The 18,271-nt window shown below is 55.7% G+C and overlaps 2 protein-coding genes across 6 annotated transcripts in view; both read left to right on the top strand.

The window, feature by feature from the left end:
* Positions 1 to 433: 433 nt before the first annotated feature.
* Positions 434 to 14,194, top strand: GDPD2 (glycerophosphodiester phosphodiesterase domain containing 2). Of its 4 annotated transcripts, none has more exons than XM_008501733.2 (16): positions 434 to 684; positions 5,386 to 5,534; positions 6,693 to 6,796; positions 6,870 to 6,963; positions 7,203 to 7,262; positions 7,591 to 7,689; positions 8,073 to 8,166; positions 8,571 to 8,716; positions 9,168 to 9,250; positions 9,802 to 9,952; positions 10,481 to 10,696; positions 11,516 to 11,667; positions 12,009 to 12,156; positions 12,392 to 12,474; positions 12,904 to 12,932; positions 13,235 to 13,686. In XM_008501733.2, exons 2-16 carry the CDS (start codon positions 5,421 to 5,423, stop codon positions 13,285 to 13,287), a joined length of 1,626 nt encoding a protein of 541 aa, XP_008499955.1. In that variant the 5' UTR covers positions 434 to 684; positions 5,386 to 5,420; the 3' UTR covers positions 13,288 to 13,686. The 4 variants fall into 4 exon arrangements, with proteins under 4 accessions (XP_008499955.1, XP_030304875.1, XP_030304878.1 ...); XM_030449015.1 differs by lacking the exon at positions 434 to 684 and adding an exon at positions 2,432 to 2,672 and having other exon boundaries at positions 13,235 to 14,194; XM_030449017.1 differs by lacking the exons at positions 434 to 684; positions 5,386 to 5,534 and adding an exon at positions 5,696 to 5,766.
* Positions 14,195 to 14,657: 463 nt separating this feature from the next.
* The window catches only part of DLG3 (discs large MAGUK scaffold protein 3), a 76,426-nt gene continuing 72,812 nt past the window's right edge, over positions 14,658 to 18,271 (top strand). For both annotated transcript variants that reach the window (XM_030449027.1, XM_030449026.1), the window contains exons 1-2: positions 14,658 to 14,710; positions 16,599 to 16,730. In XM_030449027.1, coding sequence (XP_030304887.1) covers positions 14,695 to 14,710; positions 16,599 to 16,730 — 148 coding nt within the window. In that variant the 5' untranslated portion in view covers positions 14,658 to 14,694. The remainder of the gene's footprint in view (positions 14,711 to 16,598; positions 16,731 to 18,271) is intronic.

Here is an 18,271-nt window from a genome sequence, read left to right as displayed (position 1 = left end):
CATGAGGTCCTGAAATGCAGACAGAAGCAAACCAGACGTCACTGTATGTAATCTCCATGGGTCTGTCCCATCAGAACGGACTGAGGCGGCAACAACTCCTGCAGAGGGCACATGTGCCCCAGGTCCCGCAGGTGTGCGAGCTCCCCGCCGAGGACCGCCCTGTAGAAGGCGGAGCCCCAGGAGCACCCGAGGGGAGCTGTCGGTAAAAAGGGATCCGCCGCCACCTGCCCTGTGAGCCCACACGGAGCTCGGGTCCTTCCTGAAGGAGCGGCTGCCGGTGCAGCAGCTGTGGGAACGGCCGTGCTGGGGCGCTGCGGGCGCGGCAGCGCAGACCGAACGCCGCTGGTGGCTGCAGCGCAAGGGGAACGGACGGGCACGGCGCCGGCCGCAACTGCCAGGACACAAAATGGCTTCCGCCTCGTAAGGCGGCGATACGACCTCGCTACCCTTGTTCAATATGGCTGCTTCCCGGCATCAGGCGGCGGGGGTAAAAACGGCTGCGGTTCCCCACGGAGCTGAAGTCAGTGGCTCCCAGAAGAACCGCGACTCCGCGCTTTGCCCTCCTCTGTAGCTGCTCCTGTCCCGACGCCGTCTGGCAAAGCCGGGCAGCAGAGGCGCCTGCGAGGGAGGGGCTGAGGAACCATAGAGCGCTGGGCGGCTGCGACAGTGCGGGAACACCCTCTGGTGGGCAGGTGGAGGGAGAGGGAGGTGCCCTGCTGCTGTCTCACGGGACTCCCGTGGCGAGAGTACGGTGCGGTCCCAAGGGGCTTCGTAGCCTCTACAGAGCCTGGGTTGTCACAGTGTGCCCTTCAAGAGGGAAAGGGACTCCTGTCCAGCACAGGCCAGCACCCGGGGGATCCCTGGGGGGGCCGCTGGTCCTGCTGCTCTATCTGCCTGTGTTTGATGGGTGCCACTCCAGTCAGCTTTATCCACACCCCTAAAATGTAGGTATTCTGGGTCTCCATGAGCTCTGCTGTAAAGTCCACTCTTCCAGTATCACCTCAGCTGCATAAGCTGTTTCTCGGCTAATGGTCCTTCTCCCCTCCCTACAGCATTTTTGGCCATTGCAAAGCTTACTCCTTCAGGTGTGGAGAAAACACGGCCCCTTTCTGCAGTGCTCTGGACTCTCCAGATGTACTTTATTAGCACATTTCATTTGGCCGTTAAATGTTTTGTGCCAAAGGTGTTAATGGTGTGGAATAGGATCAATTGCAATAATTCTGCTGGTGTTCTCAGGTGAGGCCAATCAAAGAGCTGATAAGGAGGTGGCACCCAGCACTGCTGAGAGGGATAGAAAGGGCTGCAAAGAGCTGCCCCACCTTCTGCTGGTGGTCTCGGGTGAGGCCAATCAGCTGATTGATAAGGGGGTGGCACCCAGCACTGAGGCTGAGGGAGACTTCATTACTCTCTGCAACTCCCTGAAAGGAGGTTGTAGCCAGGTGGGGGTAGGTCTCTTTCTCCAGGCAACTATCAGCAAGACAAGAGGGCATGGTCTCAAACTGGGCCAGGGAAGGTTTTAGGTTGGATATTAGAAAGAATTTCTTTACGGAGAGGGTGATCAGACATTGGAATGGACTGCTAAGGGAAGTAATGGATTCTCCGTCCCTGGAGATATTTAAAAAGAGACTGGATGTGGCACTTAGTGCCATGGTCTGGTAACCGTGACGGTAGTGGAGAAAGAGTTGGGCTTGATGATCTCTGAGGTCCCTTCCAACCCAGCCGATTCTATGATTCTATAAATAAGCGAGGAGGCTTCTGCATAGCAGGGTAATTGCTGACACTGCAGGATGTCATCATCTTTCTTGTCTCCTTTGCAAGTGGCAGGAGATCACAGGGGTTCCCCAAATTCCACTGATGGAGCAAGCCACTGATACAGAATGGTCCAAGTGCCTGTTCTGCATCCTGGCTCACAGGGGCTGTGCTGCTGGGAGCTGGAGTGGGAGGGTGGTGGGGGTGGCGGGACAGAGCTGTGCCGTGACACACAGAGGATGCTGGGGAAACGGAGACCATTGTCTCATCCATCTTGCAGGTGGCATCAGGCCCCTGTCTCAGAGCCTCCTTCCAACTGCTGCTTCAGCAAAATTCTGATGTGTTGGCTCTGAAGCATTTCTTTTGGCTCAAGGAACTTTTACCTCCCTGTTTCTGCTTTCAAAGCACGTCCCAGGGAGTTTCAACTGGGATGCCCCAGTCTCCCTTTGACAGTGGGTCTCCCACAGTCCAAGCTCAAAGGCCTGGCAATTCACAAAGCTTTCCCTTCCCAGTCCTGGGGCTCCACGAGGAGCCTTAATCTGTCTGGATCGTGGGCTGCCTGCAAACTCTGTGCTGCAGCGCGGGAGGCCCCCTTGGGCCCCTTCTCCACTTTCCCAGCGGCCACAAAGCAGCAACAATCGCCGGGGTCGCCGGGGCACAAAGCCGCTGGCAGAGGGCCCGGGCCCGCCCTAACCCCCGGCTCTGCCTGCTGCGGGCTGCCCGCCTCTGCCGGCCTGTGCAGACCTGCAGGCGGCACCGGGAGCCCTCCCGGGCCACGAACACACCCATGAGAGCGTGAGCCGGCAGTAGAGGAGCAGGGCAGGGCTGTGCCGTGCAGGGACACCCAGCTGCAAACCCAACCCCAGTACTCACCTGGCCTGCCGGCGTCCCAGCTGCAGGAACCCGACGTCCGCAGGGAGCAGGTATTTTTCCCGCTCGGCTTGTTTCCCCGGGCTGGCAGTGCGTGCCATGGGGACACTGTCCTGTATTGCTACAGGAGCTGTGGGAGAGCTGGCAGAGCGGCAAGGGGGGGTGGTCATCCTTGCCCTGCGTGCAGCTGAGGGGCTGCCCGTGCTATTTCCATCCCGTGTGGGGATGGGGAGCCCAGGACTGGCTGCACAGGGGAGGTGTGGGGTGTGAGGTTGGGAGTGAGGGATCTGAGCCAGGCTATGCTGCTCTTGTTTTGTTGTCACTCTGTTCCCTACGCTGATCCAGGAGCTGTGCTCTCTTCCCACCACCGTGAGGTCAGGGCCTGAGACCCAGCTCCTGCAGACCTGCTCCTGCCTCCTCTATGCTGCCTGGGACAGCTCAGCTCAGTAAGGGCAGAGGGGTCTTGCCCTGCCCATGGCCACCTAGTTGTCCTGTGACAGCATTCCTGGGGCACTAAGGTCCCTGTGGGGCTGCAAGTGCCTGCTGCCAGGTTGGTGGCTGTCATCCCTACAGGCCCCCTGTACCCCTCTTACTAAGAATTGGAATGTGCTGTGGGGGGTGTTTGGAGAGAGCTGAGGTCTCCTTCTGGCCCTGATGGACCTTCAGTTCCCTCTGTGCAGCTCTCCCTCTGAAGTTAGAACAGAAGCTGAGCAGGGTCTGCTGCTTGCCCAGCCCAGCTCTGTTTGGGACCTGTGCCCTGTGTAGGTGTGTTGCACAGTAAGTACTGGTACCACTGCTGCAGCCCTGCTCTGAGCTGGTGAGCCGGGTGACGTTTTCCTTCCAAACCTACCAGATAGCACTACTGGCACAGATTTGTGGCATGTCTTGTGCCACTTTTGCCAAGCTTATGTCTTGGCAGCAACAGCTTAATGCTGCAGCTGGGTGCTGAAGTTCAACTGATGCCTACAGCCGCTTCTGTCGAACTTTGTACCCTTCATGGGAGTCAGCTGGGGCAGGTGGTAGGGTTTCCCTGAGCAGCTGATGACACATCGTGCTCTGCATGTGTGACCAGCGAGGTGGTAACAGGGCAAATCCCAGGGGATGTTGGCTGAGCCTGCTGCTTCCTGTGGTAGCGGTGCCTCTGCTTCTGGTGACAGCAGGGGTATGAGCCTACAGCCAAAGCCCCCGAGCATCAGGGCGGGAAACTGCCTGGTCCCACAGTTCCCTGAATTTAAGAATTCCTGCCCATTAGGGATGGCTGCTTTGGTGTGATCACTGAGCAATTAACAGCTGCTGATGTGGTCTCTAGAAGATGGAGGGAGCAGTGAATGTGGGCACCTCTGTGCTGCTCAGGATCTCCTGCACCTTGGCTTGCTGGATCTGCTCATGGCAGCCCTGAGACCTCCCCTAGCCTGCAGGTGCCAGCTGGGCAGATTAGGGGTCCAGCTCTTGTGTTGGTGCCTGGCTGTGCATGCCCCAGCAGCTATTGCTCTTTGTGAGTCCTGGGGGAAACTCTGCACCCCAGCCCTGGAAACTAATACACTGGTGTTATTTGGGACCAAGGCACCATGCTGGGGTACACAGGAGTATACCAGGATGATCTCAGCCATGGTGAGGGCAAGGCAGAGCTGATCTGGTTTGGTTGGCTGGAGCTGGGAGGACCTGAGCTACCTTTGCTGGCTCTCCCCCAGGACCAGGTTGGGATGGGACACAGCCCTGGTAGGCACACCCTTGGCCCCAACATTGGCAAGGATGTGGATGAGAGGATGTGGTTGGCTGGCTCCCATACCTGGTTCAGTGGTCACAGTAGAATTGAGAGTCTGGCTTAACCTGTGGGATGTTAGTGTAGTGGGGGTGCCTGGCCTGTTGGGGAGGTTAGGATAGGAGGAGTGCCTCCACTGCAAGGTAAGTAATAAACATGGTGTTTCTCAGGATGGGCAAGTGGAGCCTTTGGGATTCCCTGCTTCCTCTAGCCGAGCACCTGGAATCTGGGGATCACAGCAAAGCATCCTGGCCTTCTCCCCGGCCCTGTGTGTGAGGAACTGTGTAGTAGCCCTACACCCAGTCTGCATGTCTGCAACTATAGGAGTGGGCTTTCCCCCCATACTGCCACTCTTCCATCCCCACCCCCAGCACAGTGCTTGGACCAACAACTTTCCTATGCCTGCTCTGCTGCAGCTCCTCCAGTCCCCCTGGTGGGGACCCCATTGCTAAACTGGAGGTCTGACAGGATGGTGCTGCTGAGGCAGGGACCTGGGCTCAGGGAGGAGGATGGGAACATCCCAGGCTGTTGCATGTCCCCCCAGTTTTGCAGCCCTGGGCATGAGGCTGCATGGTGCTTGCAGCTGGGCTGCTCCTGGGGAGCCTGGGCAGAAGGTTGGGTCTAGCTGGCCGGCAAAGCTGCCAGCTTCTGTAGCCTGCTCAGTGCCTCTGGCTCCAAGGCACAGCACTGAACCCTGGCATGAGGAGCAGGCCCTGCTCCCTGCCAGCTCTGGCCTTGCTCTGGCTCCTTGAGCAAAAGGGTCGCAGGGCAGCCTGCTGAACAGGTTGGACTGCACCCTGCGCTCTGCTTTCCCTGGCACCACACCTTGCTTGTGGACATGGCCAGCAGCCCTGTAATGCCCCAGGGCGCTGTGGCAGCTGCTTGCCAGCATACCTAGACACAACATGCTACAGTGCCACATCCCCATGGGGTGGGGGAATGACGTCTGTTGAGGGGTCTTTGTGTTGGGGGGTCTGTCAACATGCAGTGTGCATTCTCTGCAGGACTCCTGACCTCTGTCCTGGGACAGCCTGGCATTATGGCAGACCCCCCTGGCTGCTGCCACCCCTGTGCCACCTGCCTGCTCTGCCTCTACAGCTGCCAGTGGATCACTGCCAAGAAGGAGAAAAAGAAGGTCCTGCATACCACCAAGGTGATACCATGGGTGATGGGGTGATGCTGAGCTGGGGCTGGCCAGCCACTGTGTGGGAGCCTCAAAGTGGTGGCCAGAATGGAGAAGGGCTCTGGCTGGGGGACTCAGCCCAGACATTGTGCTGCTGACACCTTCCCACTGGTCCTGTTCCCCAGGGCTATGCCCAGTGACAGCTGAGGTGCTACCTGACAGCCTGTCTGCCTAGGGACTGCCCTAGCCTGGAGCAGTGAGAGTGAGTTGTCTATTCCTGCTGGGTGGCAAGGAGGGTAGAGAAGCATGCCAGCAGCAGCAAGGCTGAGCCATGGCCATCCTCTGCCTGTGTGTCTGTGGTAGGGGTTGCTTATGCCTGGAGTAGAGAAATGCTCTCCCCAAGGGCTGAGGTTGGCCAGTCCCAGGGCTGAATGCCTGGCATGGCACGTGGGACTCAATTCCTGGTCTGGGTGTGGCCCCACCAGTGGGGTGCTGCACGGGGGTGTCACCAGCAATTTGTAACCTAGGAGGGGTGAGGCCCTGAGATTCTCTGAGGTCTCCGACTCCCATAGGAGCAGCTATGCTACTGCTTGTCCTGTCTTGCCTGGAATGTGTGAGCTAGTCCAGGCTTCCAGGTGTCACACTCAGCACCTGTGCCACCCCTCAGCTCCCTGTGTACACATGACTGGGAGCTGGAGACCCTGAAGCTAAACCTGGCTTTGGCTGGGCAGCCAGGAACAGTCTGTAGGCTCATTCCTGCAATGGTAGCTCTGAGGCACAGCACCCCTCTGAGCCCACAGATCACTCAGCTAGAAGGAAACAGGACCTAGCTCCCTGCTCCTTCCATCCAAAGTCCCAGTCTGTTCCCAGGAGCTGCTGCATGGGAATGGACATGGTCCTGCCACTCAGGGGCTGCTCTCTGCAGCCTGGCACAGACAGCTTTTTAGCTTTTAGTCCATCTTCCTGTAGCATGAGTCCAGCCAAAATACTAGTCTCCCCGAGTCCAGCAGCTCGGGGAGCTGCTCCCTCTCTATGGGACAGTTCAGTGCCTGTACCCGTTAGGCCAGTGCCTGCTGTGACATCCTGTGCACACTGCTGCAGGCTGAGTGCTTTTTAACAGTCTCAGGAACCTGGCCAAGGCCTGGATGCACTGCAGAAGTGTGCAGAGCTCTCATCTCTGGCTTTCAGTGTGACTGCAGCTGGTTCATTTTCCTCTTCTGCGTCTTCGTCTTCACACTGGTGTGGCTCTACTTTGCCATCATCCTCCTGAATGATTTCCACAACTTCAATGAGTGAGTAGGATTCCACATCCAGCCTTGCTCCCTGTGTCCCCTCTGCCCCTCTTACTGTCCCCTTTGCTGGCAGGTTCATCTTCAAGCAGAGGAAGTTGTGGCTAGACTGGTCCCTGGTCCTGCTCATAGCTACAGCCATGCTCATCATCTACTTGTCTGTGCTGCTGGTAAGCCCCACTGATCCTACTTGGGCTGCTGAGGGTGCAGAGCTGTGCTGAGTCCAGGCTGGCTGCCATGTGCTGTGTAGAGCCAGTGAGAGCCTGCAGGGTCCAGCCTACTGGAACTGCATCAGCTTGAGCATGGCCAGAACATGTCAAGGGGACAGAGTTCCTCTGGTTGAGTCCTGTGCCCTTAGAAGGGCAGTGTGGAATACAGCAGAGCTCTGACAGCTCTGTTCTTTTCACAGGTCCTTGCTTTGTGCTTGCAGCTTTGTGGCCAGCCCTTGAAGCTACATTGGCTGCACAAGGTAAGTCTAGAAGTGTAGGGAGATGTTGCCTACCATGAGTGTCCTTGCATCTTGGGAAGTTGCAAGCAGCCTACCAGGGCTGCTGTGACCCCCACTGAGTAGCTGTGTCCCTTCTGAGCAGGACTGCAGATGTTAGTCCCCCAGCCACATGTCTCTGGGATGTGAATATTCCTTTTGGTCAAAGCATGGGCTACAGAGCTCAGCTGCAAACCCAAATGGGGCAAGTGGGTTCTCAGGACTTGCAGGGACTCGTGAAGAAGGGCTGAGGAGGGTTCTGCCTGCACACATGCTGTATGCTACCCTAACTGCCCTGTGTCCTGCCCCACAGACCCTGCTGATCTTAACTGCCCTGGTGGTGGCTGCAGCCTTCACAGGGCTGGAAATAAAGTGGGCGGAGGAGTGGAGAAGTGCACATATCTCTCTGCAGGTGAGTCACGTCGATACCAGAGACTCCCTGAGTGCACCCGGTACCTGGCCTGTGGGGATGAGCTGAAGAGTGGTGACAGGACCCCCCAGCATGGCTGTGTGCCATGGGGATGTTGCTGCCCTTGACTTTTGCTGTCTGGCCATGTAAGATGCTTTACCTGCTTTTGCAGTTCTGCCTGGAGCAGCTGCAGTCAGGGTGATAAAGAGTAGCAGGACCAGGGCAGGGAGCCTGGTCAGTTCCCAGGAGCCTGGCCTTCCCTCCCTGGCATCATGGTTCATCCAGCGGTGCTGACTGCAGCTGCAGATCCCTGACACTGGAGCAAGTGGATTTTGGGGACAGTGGCTGGGTTAGTGCCTGCTGACACCCTGCCTTCACCTCTTCAGGCAACAGGGCCCTTCCTGCACATTGCAGTCGTGGGGGGAATGACAATTCTTGCTTGGCCTCTGGCCAGCTTCATCTACTGCACCTACAACACAGGTAATCCCCCTTTAAGTTCTTCACCTCCCCTTCAGCTGGTTCCCTGCTTTCTGGTACTCAGCTGAGAAGCACTGCTGCAGTAGAAACAGGTCCCCAGGGCTCAGTATCATAGTCACTTATGCTCTTGGTTGCTGCTTCTCATGCCCATCCCTTGGTACAGCTTCAGCCCACAAGCTCTGCAGCTGAAGGGGGACTATGTATAGCAGACTGAGTCCTGCAGAAATTCTGGATTGGGGTGCTGGGCCAAGAATAAATCTGTAGTGTTCCTAAGGCTGGGAATGCAATGCCTGACCTGGGGCAACCAGAAGTTAATACTTGGTGAAGCAGCCTTAGCTTATTCCTAATAGCCTGCAAAATACTTCCTCTGGACCTCAGCCCTCTAACTTCTCTGTCTCTGCCTGCAGGTCTCAAGGTGGTTTTGCTGCTTATGTACAGTGCACTGATGATTGCACTGTATCTGGCTCCACTGGGAATTGCCTCCCCTTGCATCATGGAGGAGAACCAGCTGCCCCCCAAGCCAGCCCTGGTTGGCCACCGAGGAGCCCCCATGGTAAGTGTCCAGCACCAGCAGCATCCTGGTCCAATGGTCAGGGTGGATGGGGCAGGCTGTGCCTGGCCATGGGTCACTGGCATCAGACCCTTGCTGCTGCATACCTGGATGAGCTCTAGCCAGCTCAATAAGGTGGGGTCCCCATACCAGCCTGGCCAGCACAGGGCTGGAGGAGGGATGAGCACGGCGTGAGGGCAGAGCTGCTTGCTGAGTGCTGCTGAACCAGGAGCAGGCAGCTCCCAGAACTGTCTGTGTAGTGTGGGCTGGGAGGCAGGGACTAGGCAGGCTCTGTCTTTCTGCACCCAGCCCTCTTTCATCCCCCAGGCTACCAGAGTCCCCTCAGTCTGTCTCATTGTGGCTACCCAAGAGCCCAGCCAAGCTGCTGTTTGGACACCCTCCCTCCTTCCCCTTCTTGCCTGTACGCTCTGCACTAACACTGTTCCTTTTTCAGCTGGCCCCTGAAAACACCCTCATGTCACTACACAAAGCAGTGGACTGTGATGTGCAAGTCTTTGAGACAGACGTCATGGTGAGGTAAAGTGGGGCAGCAGTGGCTCAGAGGGAGGAAGTTGTCTGTGTATCCTGGGATGTTGCATGCTATATGGGACATTCTGAAACACACCTAGAGAGCTGATACAGTCTGCATTTGGAGGCAGCCCTGTTAAAAGAGTTCTGACATTCCCACCTTCCCAGTGTGAAACTGGCTTCAGCCAGTCCTGGGAGAGGTACTGGGTTTCTGTCCTCCCCACACAGGCTGCCTTTTAGGGCATTAGGAGGGAGGCACCATCAGGGGAGGTTTACTGCTTGCAAAACAGACCCTGGCTCTAGTTCATCTCATGCAATCCTGCTATGAGGACAGCTGTTGCAGTGAGCAGAGAACTGCTTGGTTCATGGGTTGGTCTCTAGGTGTTCACCTCTGTCTGAGGCATTCCAGACACTCACTTTGTTGTGTAGGGGACCACAAGTGGGTATAAGGATGGGGGTTACCCTAGCAGGGTGGCTGGGAGAGGGAGCAGAAATGACAGGGCACATATAGGAGACAAACAGCTTGAAACACAGAGCTTCTCTCTCTGCTCCTTTGACAGTGCTGATGGGGTCCCATTCCTCATGCATGACGAGGAACTCACCAGGACCACCAATGTGCAGGCTGTGTTCCCTGAGAGGGCTGCCCTGAACAGCACTGCCTTCAACTGGACAGACCTCCAGCAGTTGGATGCTGGCAGCTGGTTCCTAGAGGTCAGGATGCCCCAGGGGTTGCTGGTTAGGGATGGGTGCATTTGTGTGTGGAGCATGAGCCCTGCCCTGGGGAAGGTTCCCTGCACAGCACTCATCCAGGCAGACACCTGGAGAGGGTGCAGAAGCACTTCCACAGCTTCACCCTTGGCTGTGGTTATGCTCCAAGCTGGGTTTTTTCTGACTTCTCGTATCAGTCACAGGGGAGCATGGTTTGAGGGCAGTTCTCCTGTATTTATTCTCAGCTTCACAGCCTGCCTGAGCTTGGAAGCAGCTGTGGCAAAACTTTTCCCAGAAGGTGACTAACCAACTGCTGAGATGCTCTGAATACCCACAGATGTTAGAGCTGCTTGAACTGTGCTGTTATCAGGGAGAACGTGCCCCATGAATGTGCAAGGAAAGGATCCCTGTCCCTGTCTGCACTGGAGAAGATGTGGAGAGGCCAATGTAGCAAACTGAGAGACAGCCCCAGTTTGAGAGGTGGAAGCTTATGGGGAGTCTGGCTGTGCTGATTAACTCTCACCCTTGCAGCGGAAGCCGTTTCCCACTGTGCAGAGTCTTTCTGCTGGCGATCGCGACCAGGCAACTAAACAAAGGATCCCATCCCTGGAAGAGGTGCTAGAGGCAATCAAGCAGAGCAGCATCTCAATCATGTTTGACCTTCGGCCTGAGAACCACAGTGACTACCAGACCTTTGTCAATGCCACCCTAGAAGTGATCTTACAGTCAGGCATCCCACTACAGCAGGTGAGTTGGCCACTGTCCCACCACTGCTGTCACACTGCTGCCGTGGTGGGAGGTGCCCTGCCAACCCCACTTGGCATCCCATACACCACATCCCCACTTGTGACTCCTGCTGGGGAACCCAGTGTAGATGTGTGATTATCTAGATAAGGAGAGGTTGCCAATAATTAGAGGTTATTGCCTACAGCTTCTGACCACTCCAGATACCCTGGTTCCTCAGCACTGGACACTCATTTGTGAACAGTCTTGGGAGGGGAGTAAGAATGCTAGCAAGAGCAGTAAAACAATGCTTGGGCTTCCATTTCCCATTGCTGCACCACACTTCTCCCTGCTGCTCTTGGACTTCTGCTGCAACCTCTGGTGTTGCCTTTGTACTTCATCCAACACAGGACATGTGTTACCCTGAGGATGAATTAGCCCCCAAACCACTTAACATTCTTAGCTTTTTGGGAATGCAGATCATGAAGGGACACAACAAAGACTTACACTGTAGTGCTGATGCAAGGTGCATTCTTGCTGTAGTGTTGGGGCCAAAATAATGCACTGCTTGATCCATTCAAGGACCCAGAAAGGACATAACTGTTGCAGCTTAGTCTGGAATGGCTTTCTCCCCTCAGTGGGGTCTGTTGCGCTTAATTTTTGGTGAGGACAAGCTCTTAGGAAGCTGTCTTAGCTGAGATCTTCATAGAGAGCTGTGTGTGGATGGGGGAAGGAAGCAGCTGTCCAAGCAAGCCATGTGTGCCTGGACCTGCAAGGGAATACAGTAGGACAGCTCACTCTGGGGCACCTCTCCTCCCTGTGTGCCCTTTGGCTATTACCTAGGTCCTCTGGCTGCCAGATGGGTTCAGGAAACAGGTCAGACAGCAAGCCCCAGGCATTCAACAAGTTTATGGCCGGAAGAGACTCCATAATGAGATGGAACCACTGCTGCATGTCAATCTGCCCTACCAGGACATGAGCTTTGAGGAGATCAGGTGAGAGAGCCTTGTGTCCAGAAACTGGGGAGCTGTGGGGCCTGGGCACTGTCCTTAGGACCAGCAGAGGTGAGGGCTGGCACACTATGGGGGAAGGCAAGGTGGGTGCTACAGCCTTGTGGATAAGCTTGCCTTATCAGACTGGGCTGATACAGGGGATGCAACTGGCTGCAGTCCTCTTCCTTGTCAGGAAATCTGCCCAAGGTCTGGCTCTCCAGACAGCTGCTCCATGTGGCTACAAATGCTGTATCACATCTCAGATACACAGTCCTCTCTGGCTGTATGCTAAGTGTGTCAGCAGCCTGCTCTCTGCTGCTCTGACCGCAGCTGTCCCTGTGCAGGCAGTACCGCCAGGACAACATCTCTGTCAACTTGTATGTGGTGAACCAGCCCTGGCTCTTCTCTGTGTTGTGGTGCTCTGGGGTGACCTCTGTCACCACCAATGCCTGTCAGGTGCTGAAGGAGATGAAACACCCCATCTGGCTGCTCGTAAGTGACCCCTCCATCGTTCACCCTGCCCCACAGCCCTGTGCCCCAGGTACTTGTGGATCCATGTCTGCAGCAGCCCTGGGCAGCCAGCTGCCTGGAGGGTAGCTTTTGTTCATTGCTGTGCTGGCATGGGAACAAGTGACCCTGTAGAAGGAACTCCTGGCACAGCAAGCTAGACTGTGCCACCAGCACACTACCCCAATGGGTGTTCATGGCTTGTCTTGTTGCCTTGCAGCCCAGCAGCACTTACCTTATGATCTGGATTGTTGTAGACTGCACTTCCTTCCTTGCCATCCTCTGGGCCTTCCTCTTGATGAAGTAGGTTTGATCCCTTTCCCCCTCCTGGGGCAGGTCTGTTGGGGGAGGCTGTAGTGTGACCTGCATGGCTGGTTCATGCCCAAACCCAGCCATACCTGCTCTCTGGACTCAGATCTTGCAGTCCCTCTCCTGTCTGGTTAAATGAGACAGCTGTGCATGGAGGCAGCTTTTATCACCAGGCTGCAGCTAAAAGTCTGGCCTGACCTCTTAACTGGCCTTATCCTCAAGCTGCTGGATGCCCGGTTTCATACTTCAGCTTGCTCTTGGGCTGTGGCTGGAAGACCTTGGCCCTGCTCCTTAAGCAGTGCTGCAGGCAGTGAGAGCAGATCCATGTGGTACTGTGTCTCCTGTGTGACCCTGCAGTTTACAGCTAGGAGCTCAAGGAAGGCCAGACTGACATGCTAATGCTGATCCTATTTCATATCCTAGGAAATGCTCCCGGAGAAGACAGCCAGCAGGTGAGTGTGGACAGATGTGAGCTTGCCTCCCTCTAAGCCAGGCTGTGCCTGCAGAACTCTCCCTGACAGACAGACAGCTTTCTCTAGCTGAACATGACAGAGCAGTTTGGGATGGCTGGGGGAGGGAAAGGAGTCCCAGCCTGGGGAGTTCCTGTCTTCACCTTAGCAAACAGCCCCGTGGGACAGTGCTGGGGAATCCCATATTCCCCAAGTCTCCCCAGGCCTGCTTTATGGGCTGCTCTGCCTGTCACTGCAGGGTGGCGGCTGCTTGTGATGACTCTTCTTTCTCTCTGCCTCTCCAGAGTCTGAGACAGATGTGCTGCTCACAAAGATCAACAGCTTGATGCAACAATGACTCCTCCGGCCTGCATCAGCCATGGGGAGAGGCAGCCAGAGCCCTGTACAGCTCAAATTGGGAGCACTTCTTAGGCTGTCTTCGAGGCTCCTTTCCTCTACAGACTCCTTCCTGAGCCTCCTGATCGCCCATAGCCTTCCTGGCTCCTTGTGTGGTGTGCAAATGCACTTGGCCCACTGGCAGCTGCGATGAACTGAAGTTTTTGCAGGGGTTTCCTGGAGCTGGTTTATGCCTGGGGGCTGAGTGGGTGCTGGGGCTAAGGCCAAGACCGCTGTCTGTCCTGGGGTTTGGAGACTAGTGGGGATTTCAGTTTGGTGCAGAGGAAGGGCAGCCTCTGCCTGTTAACAGCAGCTCTACTGCTTGTGATGGGAAACCTTGTTTAAAGTGCTGCTGCACGGGGGCTGCCTTGGCTGATGGCTTGAGGAATAGGAAGGGAGGTGTAGGTGAAGGGGGGTAGAGGGGGGTATGGAGGCAGGGAGGGGCAGTTGGCTTTTCACAAGATGGAGAATCACAGAATCATTCAGGTTGGAACATACCTGTAAGATCATCTAGTCCAACCTAACCTTTAACCTAGCTCTACCAGCCCACTGCTAACCATGTCCCGAAGAGGGGGAGAGCTCACCCCTGAGCTGGACACTATTCCTGCCGCTGCTGGCTTCATGCTTGGGGGCGAGGGTGCTGTCACCCCATGTAGCTGTTCGTGCCTGTTGCTCTGGGGGAAAAGGTGGGGAAAAAAAAAGGTGGAGCTGGGGGTGGAGAGTGTTTTGGGCTGCCAGGATCACGGTTACGCCCCTGCTACAGCGAGGCAGGGGACCTGTGAGAGTCCCTGACCTTGGAAAGGGCGGATCGGGTCAGTTTTAGTTGTTCCTATCTACGTACGTCAATAAAGCAGAGAAACAGTAGGCGCACACTAAAGGGGGTGAGCTGTGCATATCTTTTTCCTCCCCCTTTCCAGCATCTTCACCGCAAGGTCCCGGCTGCCTGTAACACTGCCAGTACCGTCCCGAGGCAGGCAGGGATCCGCGGCACGTCCGTGCCATCTAGTGACAGCGCGGGGAAGCAGTGCTGGGGGCCAAGAGGCTCTTCCGAGACGGGCCCTCTGCAGCAGGGAGGAGGGGAGGCCGAGGCGGGCGGGCCTGCCTGCCAGGGTTCTCGGGGCGGGGTGCGCAGGCCAGGCCGTTCCCGCATCCCGATGGGCTCCGGGCAGCCGCGCTCCGGAGTAGAGTAGCGGGAACGTCCAGGTGCGGGTACACTGTCGGTACCCGGGCGGGCGTTTACCGAGGCGGTGTCGGCCGGGGGCCGGGCTGGGGGCGGCTCTTCGGCCGGTTCCCGCGGGGCGGGGCGGGCGGCGGTTCGGGCGTTCGCGGGGCGGCACCGTCCGGAGCGGCCGCTGGTCACGGCGGAGCCATGATCCGCCGGGAAGGTAAGGAGCGCTTTGCCCCCACCTGTAGCGCCGAGCACCGCGGCCCGCCGCCCTTAAGTGTTTGCCCTGCCGGTACCGGCTCCGGGATTGCTCCCGGTGTCCCGAGCTCTTGCTCGGCAGCTCCCGCTCTCCTTCCTTCCCTGCCTTCTCGCCATGGGGCCGGGCGGCCCTGCTCCGTGCACCCTCGGGGTTGAAACTTGAGGACCGGGTGCCCCGGCTTCCTGTACCCCCGAGTGCGGGACACATCCTGGTGCCACCGTGGCTCGGAGCAGGCAGTCTTGGTGTAGCTTACAGCACCCTTGGGTGCTCTGGGGAGTGCAGATATAGGGGTATGGGCCCTGCTGGTGGCCAGCAGCACAGGATGCATGCTGCTGGTTTTGTGCATCCTGGACTGAGACTGGGATATCCACGCAAGGTTCACCATCTTTGTGTCCTAGTGTTGTGGCTCCTGTTCTCCACCTGCTTCTTTAGCTTCTGCTGATAAGGTCAGGAATGACCAGGCAAAGATGACTCAACCCCACTCACAGGATGCTGGGCAGTGTCTGTAGCCACTGTCTTGATCTTGCAGAAAAGGAAGCACTTGGTGATAATACAGGGCTGGGACACCTATAAGGCCCAATAAATCCAGCTTAAGCAAGTCCCAGCTTTTCCTGGAGCCAGCATGAAGCCCAGTTTGAAGCAGGAGTTATTCATGTTTCCCTAGGCTCCTTTCTCTGTTTTTCTCCCTTGATGAGTCAATGCGGGCCTGTGACACAAGCAGGACCCCCTTAATGTCTGAGCAGAGAAGAAACTAGGAGGCGAACCAGCTGCTCAAGCTAGGACAGCAGGTGTCACACACCCTAGCAGACACAGGCCTCCTTGTTTGATGACCTGAATTCCATGCTGAGAGCCCTGGGATGAGCACAGTTGTCCTTTCTGCATGAGTTCCTAGGTTAAAAGATGAGTCCTCAAACAGTGGCAGGATGGCTCCCCCTCCTCCTTACACAGATGCTCTTTGTCTGCAGGCTGCTTGGGTGACAAAGGGAAATATTCACTGATAGAGCTAGGACAGGCTCAGAGTCCATGGAGATCCTCAGAGATGGATCACATTTGGGGCTGGTAGGTTAACTGGCAGCTTCAGCCATCTACCCAGAGAAGCAAGGAGATTTGGCACAGAGAGACCACAGCTCCACTATTTCAGGTCCAAGGTTCTCTCACAGCTATGGTGAGCCCACTCTTCAACCAAAGCGTTGCTTCATGGCAGCCTCCAGCTCCCCTCCTGGCCATCATCCTTCCTTCCCCTACCCCCAAGGCACCGTGTTCCTTTCCCACTATGATCCTGGCTGACCCAAGGCTGTTTGCTGTGTGAAACAATTCTTGTGCTTCACCCTGTAGAAACCCAGTTTGCAACTCAAGTAGCTGAGCCGTTTGCAATAATCTTGCCTTAGTTGATGCTACACTTAGCTTTGTAGCAGCCATCTGGCCACACATGGGAGACTGGAACCATTGAGTTCTTACAGCCCTGTGCAACATGTCCAGATTCCGAACAGTTTCTCTGCCTGGGAGGTGGCAGTGTTGCTCAGGCTGCCCAGTGCCATGGGGTTGAGAGATGAGTTAACCTGGCTTTAGACCCTGATTTTCAGAGTGGAGGAGGCCTAGCAGGCAGAACATTTTCCTTTCCAGCCCCTGCCCAGCTCTTCACCATGGCCCCTCTGCACTTCACAGCAGGGTTAGCTCTTCTAGGTATGTGTAAGGAGGCTGGGTTTGTGGCTGTCTGACTCTTAGGCAACTTGAAGCATTATCCAGGCGAACTCTTTGCACTGCTCCAAGGCAGTACTCAAGCTTCCCCTGAAGATGTCTGTCCATCCTACAGTGTTAATGCCTTTTTATTCCTGTATCATCTCTGCAGACACTGAACGGGCAGTGGAAATTCTGACCAGATACCAAAGCACCCTGCAGACCCCAGAAGAGCAGGAGCTAAAAGCCTCTATTGGAAAAGTCTCACACATCTTCCAAAGTGAACTCTTCCAGGCTCTGCTGGGTAAGCCCCTACCTTGCAGTCCCTGGGGCTTTGTGGCCTCCTGGGGATCTGATCCTACACAAGTGCCTGGCACTGACCAGGCTGGGTTCATCCTGTGCAAACATGTGGATGCCTGCAATGCCAGGGAGCTGGGATGCCTTTTCCCTTCAGGGCTTGGGCAGGAGATTCCAGGGGTCAGGGCTGCAGTTGCTCTGTGTTTGCAGCATGAACAGGATCCCACAGTCAGGTGGAAGTGGATGTGGAAGTGGGTAAAGCTTTCTTCATCAGGCAATGCCAGATCTATCCAGCATCTGCTAGGGTGCTGAAATGCTATGAACACCCTCTGCATGGTGTATGTGTGGTGTGTCCACAGCCACTGTTCTGCTGCCATACCAAGCCACGGGGACTTTCTGTTCCCTGTATCCCTCAGCCTCATCACAATGTGCTATTTTCTATTCCTGCTGTAGACCCAAAAGGAAACTAACTTTTTCTATCTTTGAGAGAGAATCCATGTGTACCCAGCTCTTTTTGAGGTATCCTGGCCTTTTTTGGACTTACAGCTATGAGCACATGCAAGGAACACACTGTGCAAGTGGCTGCATTTCACACAAGAAACAGATTTGACAGCAAGGGCTGTCTTGGGGCTGGGCACCAGGAAATACCATGTTGAGTGCAGCCTAAAGTTCTTCATGTGGATTTAGACAAACACAGCTGGAGTTTTGCTGGACTAGGCAGCTTCTTTGTGCAAGATCTTGCTGAACAAGGTCACTTGAAAATGCACTATATTTGCAAAGTATTTTATTTATAAAAAAACCCAAAATTTTATGGTTTTGGACTCTGAAGTTGCTCGGCTCCATTCCCTGCCGTAACAGAGCAGATCCTGGCTGTGTGGGTTTACTTAGGGTACTAATTTTGGAAGTGATCCCAGAGAACCATTTGCAAAAGTTACAGTATGCCAAGAGGAGCAGGAGCTCCTGCTCAACTCCTCTTCTTATTCCTATTTTTTGTGGGCCTCAGGGAAACACACACAGCCGTGGTGTTTACTATTCCCAGATCTGCTGGGAGAGAAGCTGAGTTTACCTGCTGGGAAGGAAGGGAAAACCCCAGAAGCTCTACATCCCAGAGGAGGACCCAGGCCCTGAGGTGCAGGGCTCCAAACATGGTCTGTGCCTTATTCTCAATGTGTTTTGACTGAACGTTGTCTCAGCCCTGGAGTTTCCCCTCACCATTGCTCTGCTCTCTTGGCAGCCCTTACCTTTTCTTCATATCTCTGCAGCCAGAGACTCATTTCAGTCCCCACAGAGCCCTGAGTTGCCAGAAACTCCTCTGTGTTTCAGGTTACCCACTGAAAATTAAATACAGTCATGGGATGAGCTGTGTGTCCTGAGATGTTTTATTCTCTTCTTGTTCTTGCTTTCAGCCCCAGCATTTCCTTGAGCAGGGCTTGTGCTGGATTGTCTGGAATTCTTACTGGCTGCAGAGATACATGGCAAGGGAGAGCTTCCTGGGACAGTGGGCCCCCATGCCAAAGGGACCAGTGTTCATTTCCTTTCTTGCCCCTT

Source organism: Calypte anna, chromosome 4, assembly GCF_003957555.1.
Source record: "Calypte anna isolate BGI_N300 chromosome 4, bCalAnn1_v1.p, whole genome shotgun sequence".
Classification (NCBI taxonomy): domain Eukaryota; kingdom Metazoa; phylum Chordata; class Aves; order Apodiformes; family Trochilidae; genus Calypte; species Calypte anna.
Note: the sequence above shows the minus strand (reverse complement) of the source record. Positions and strands in the feature narration are given on the sequence as shown.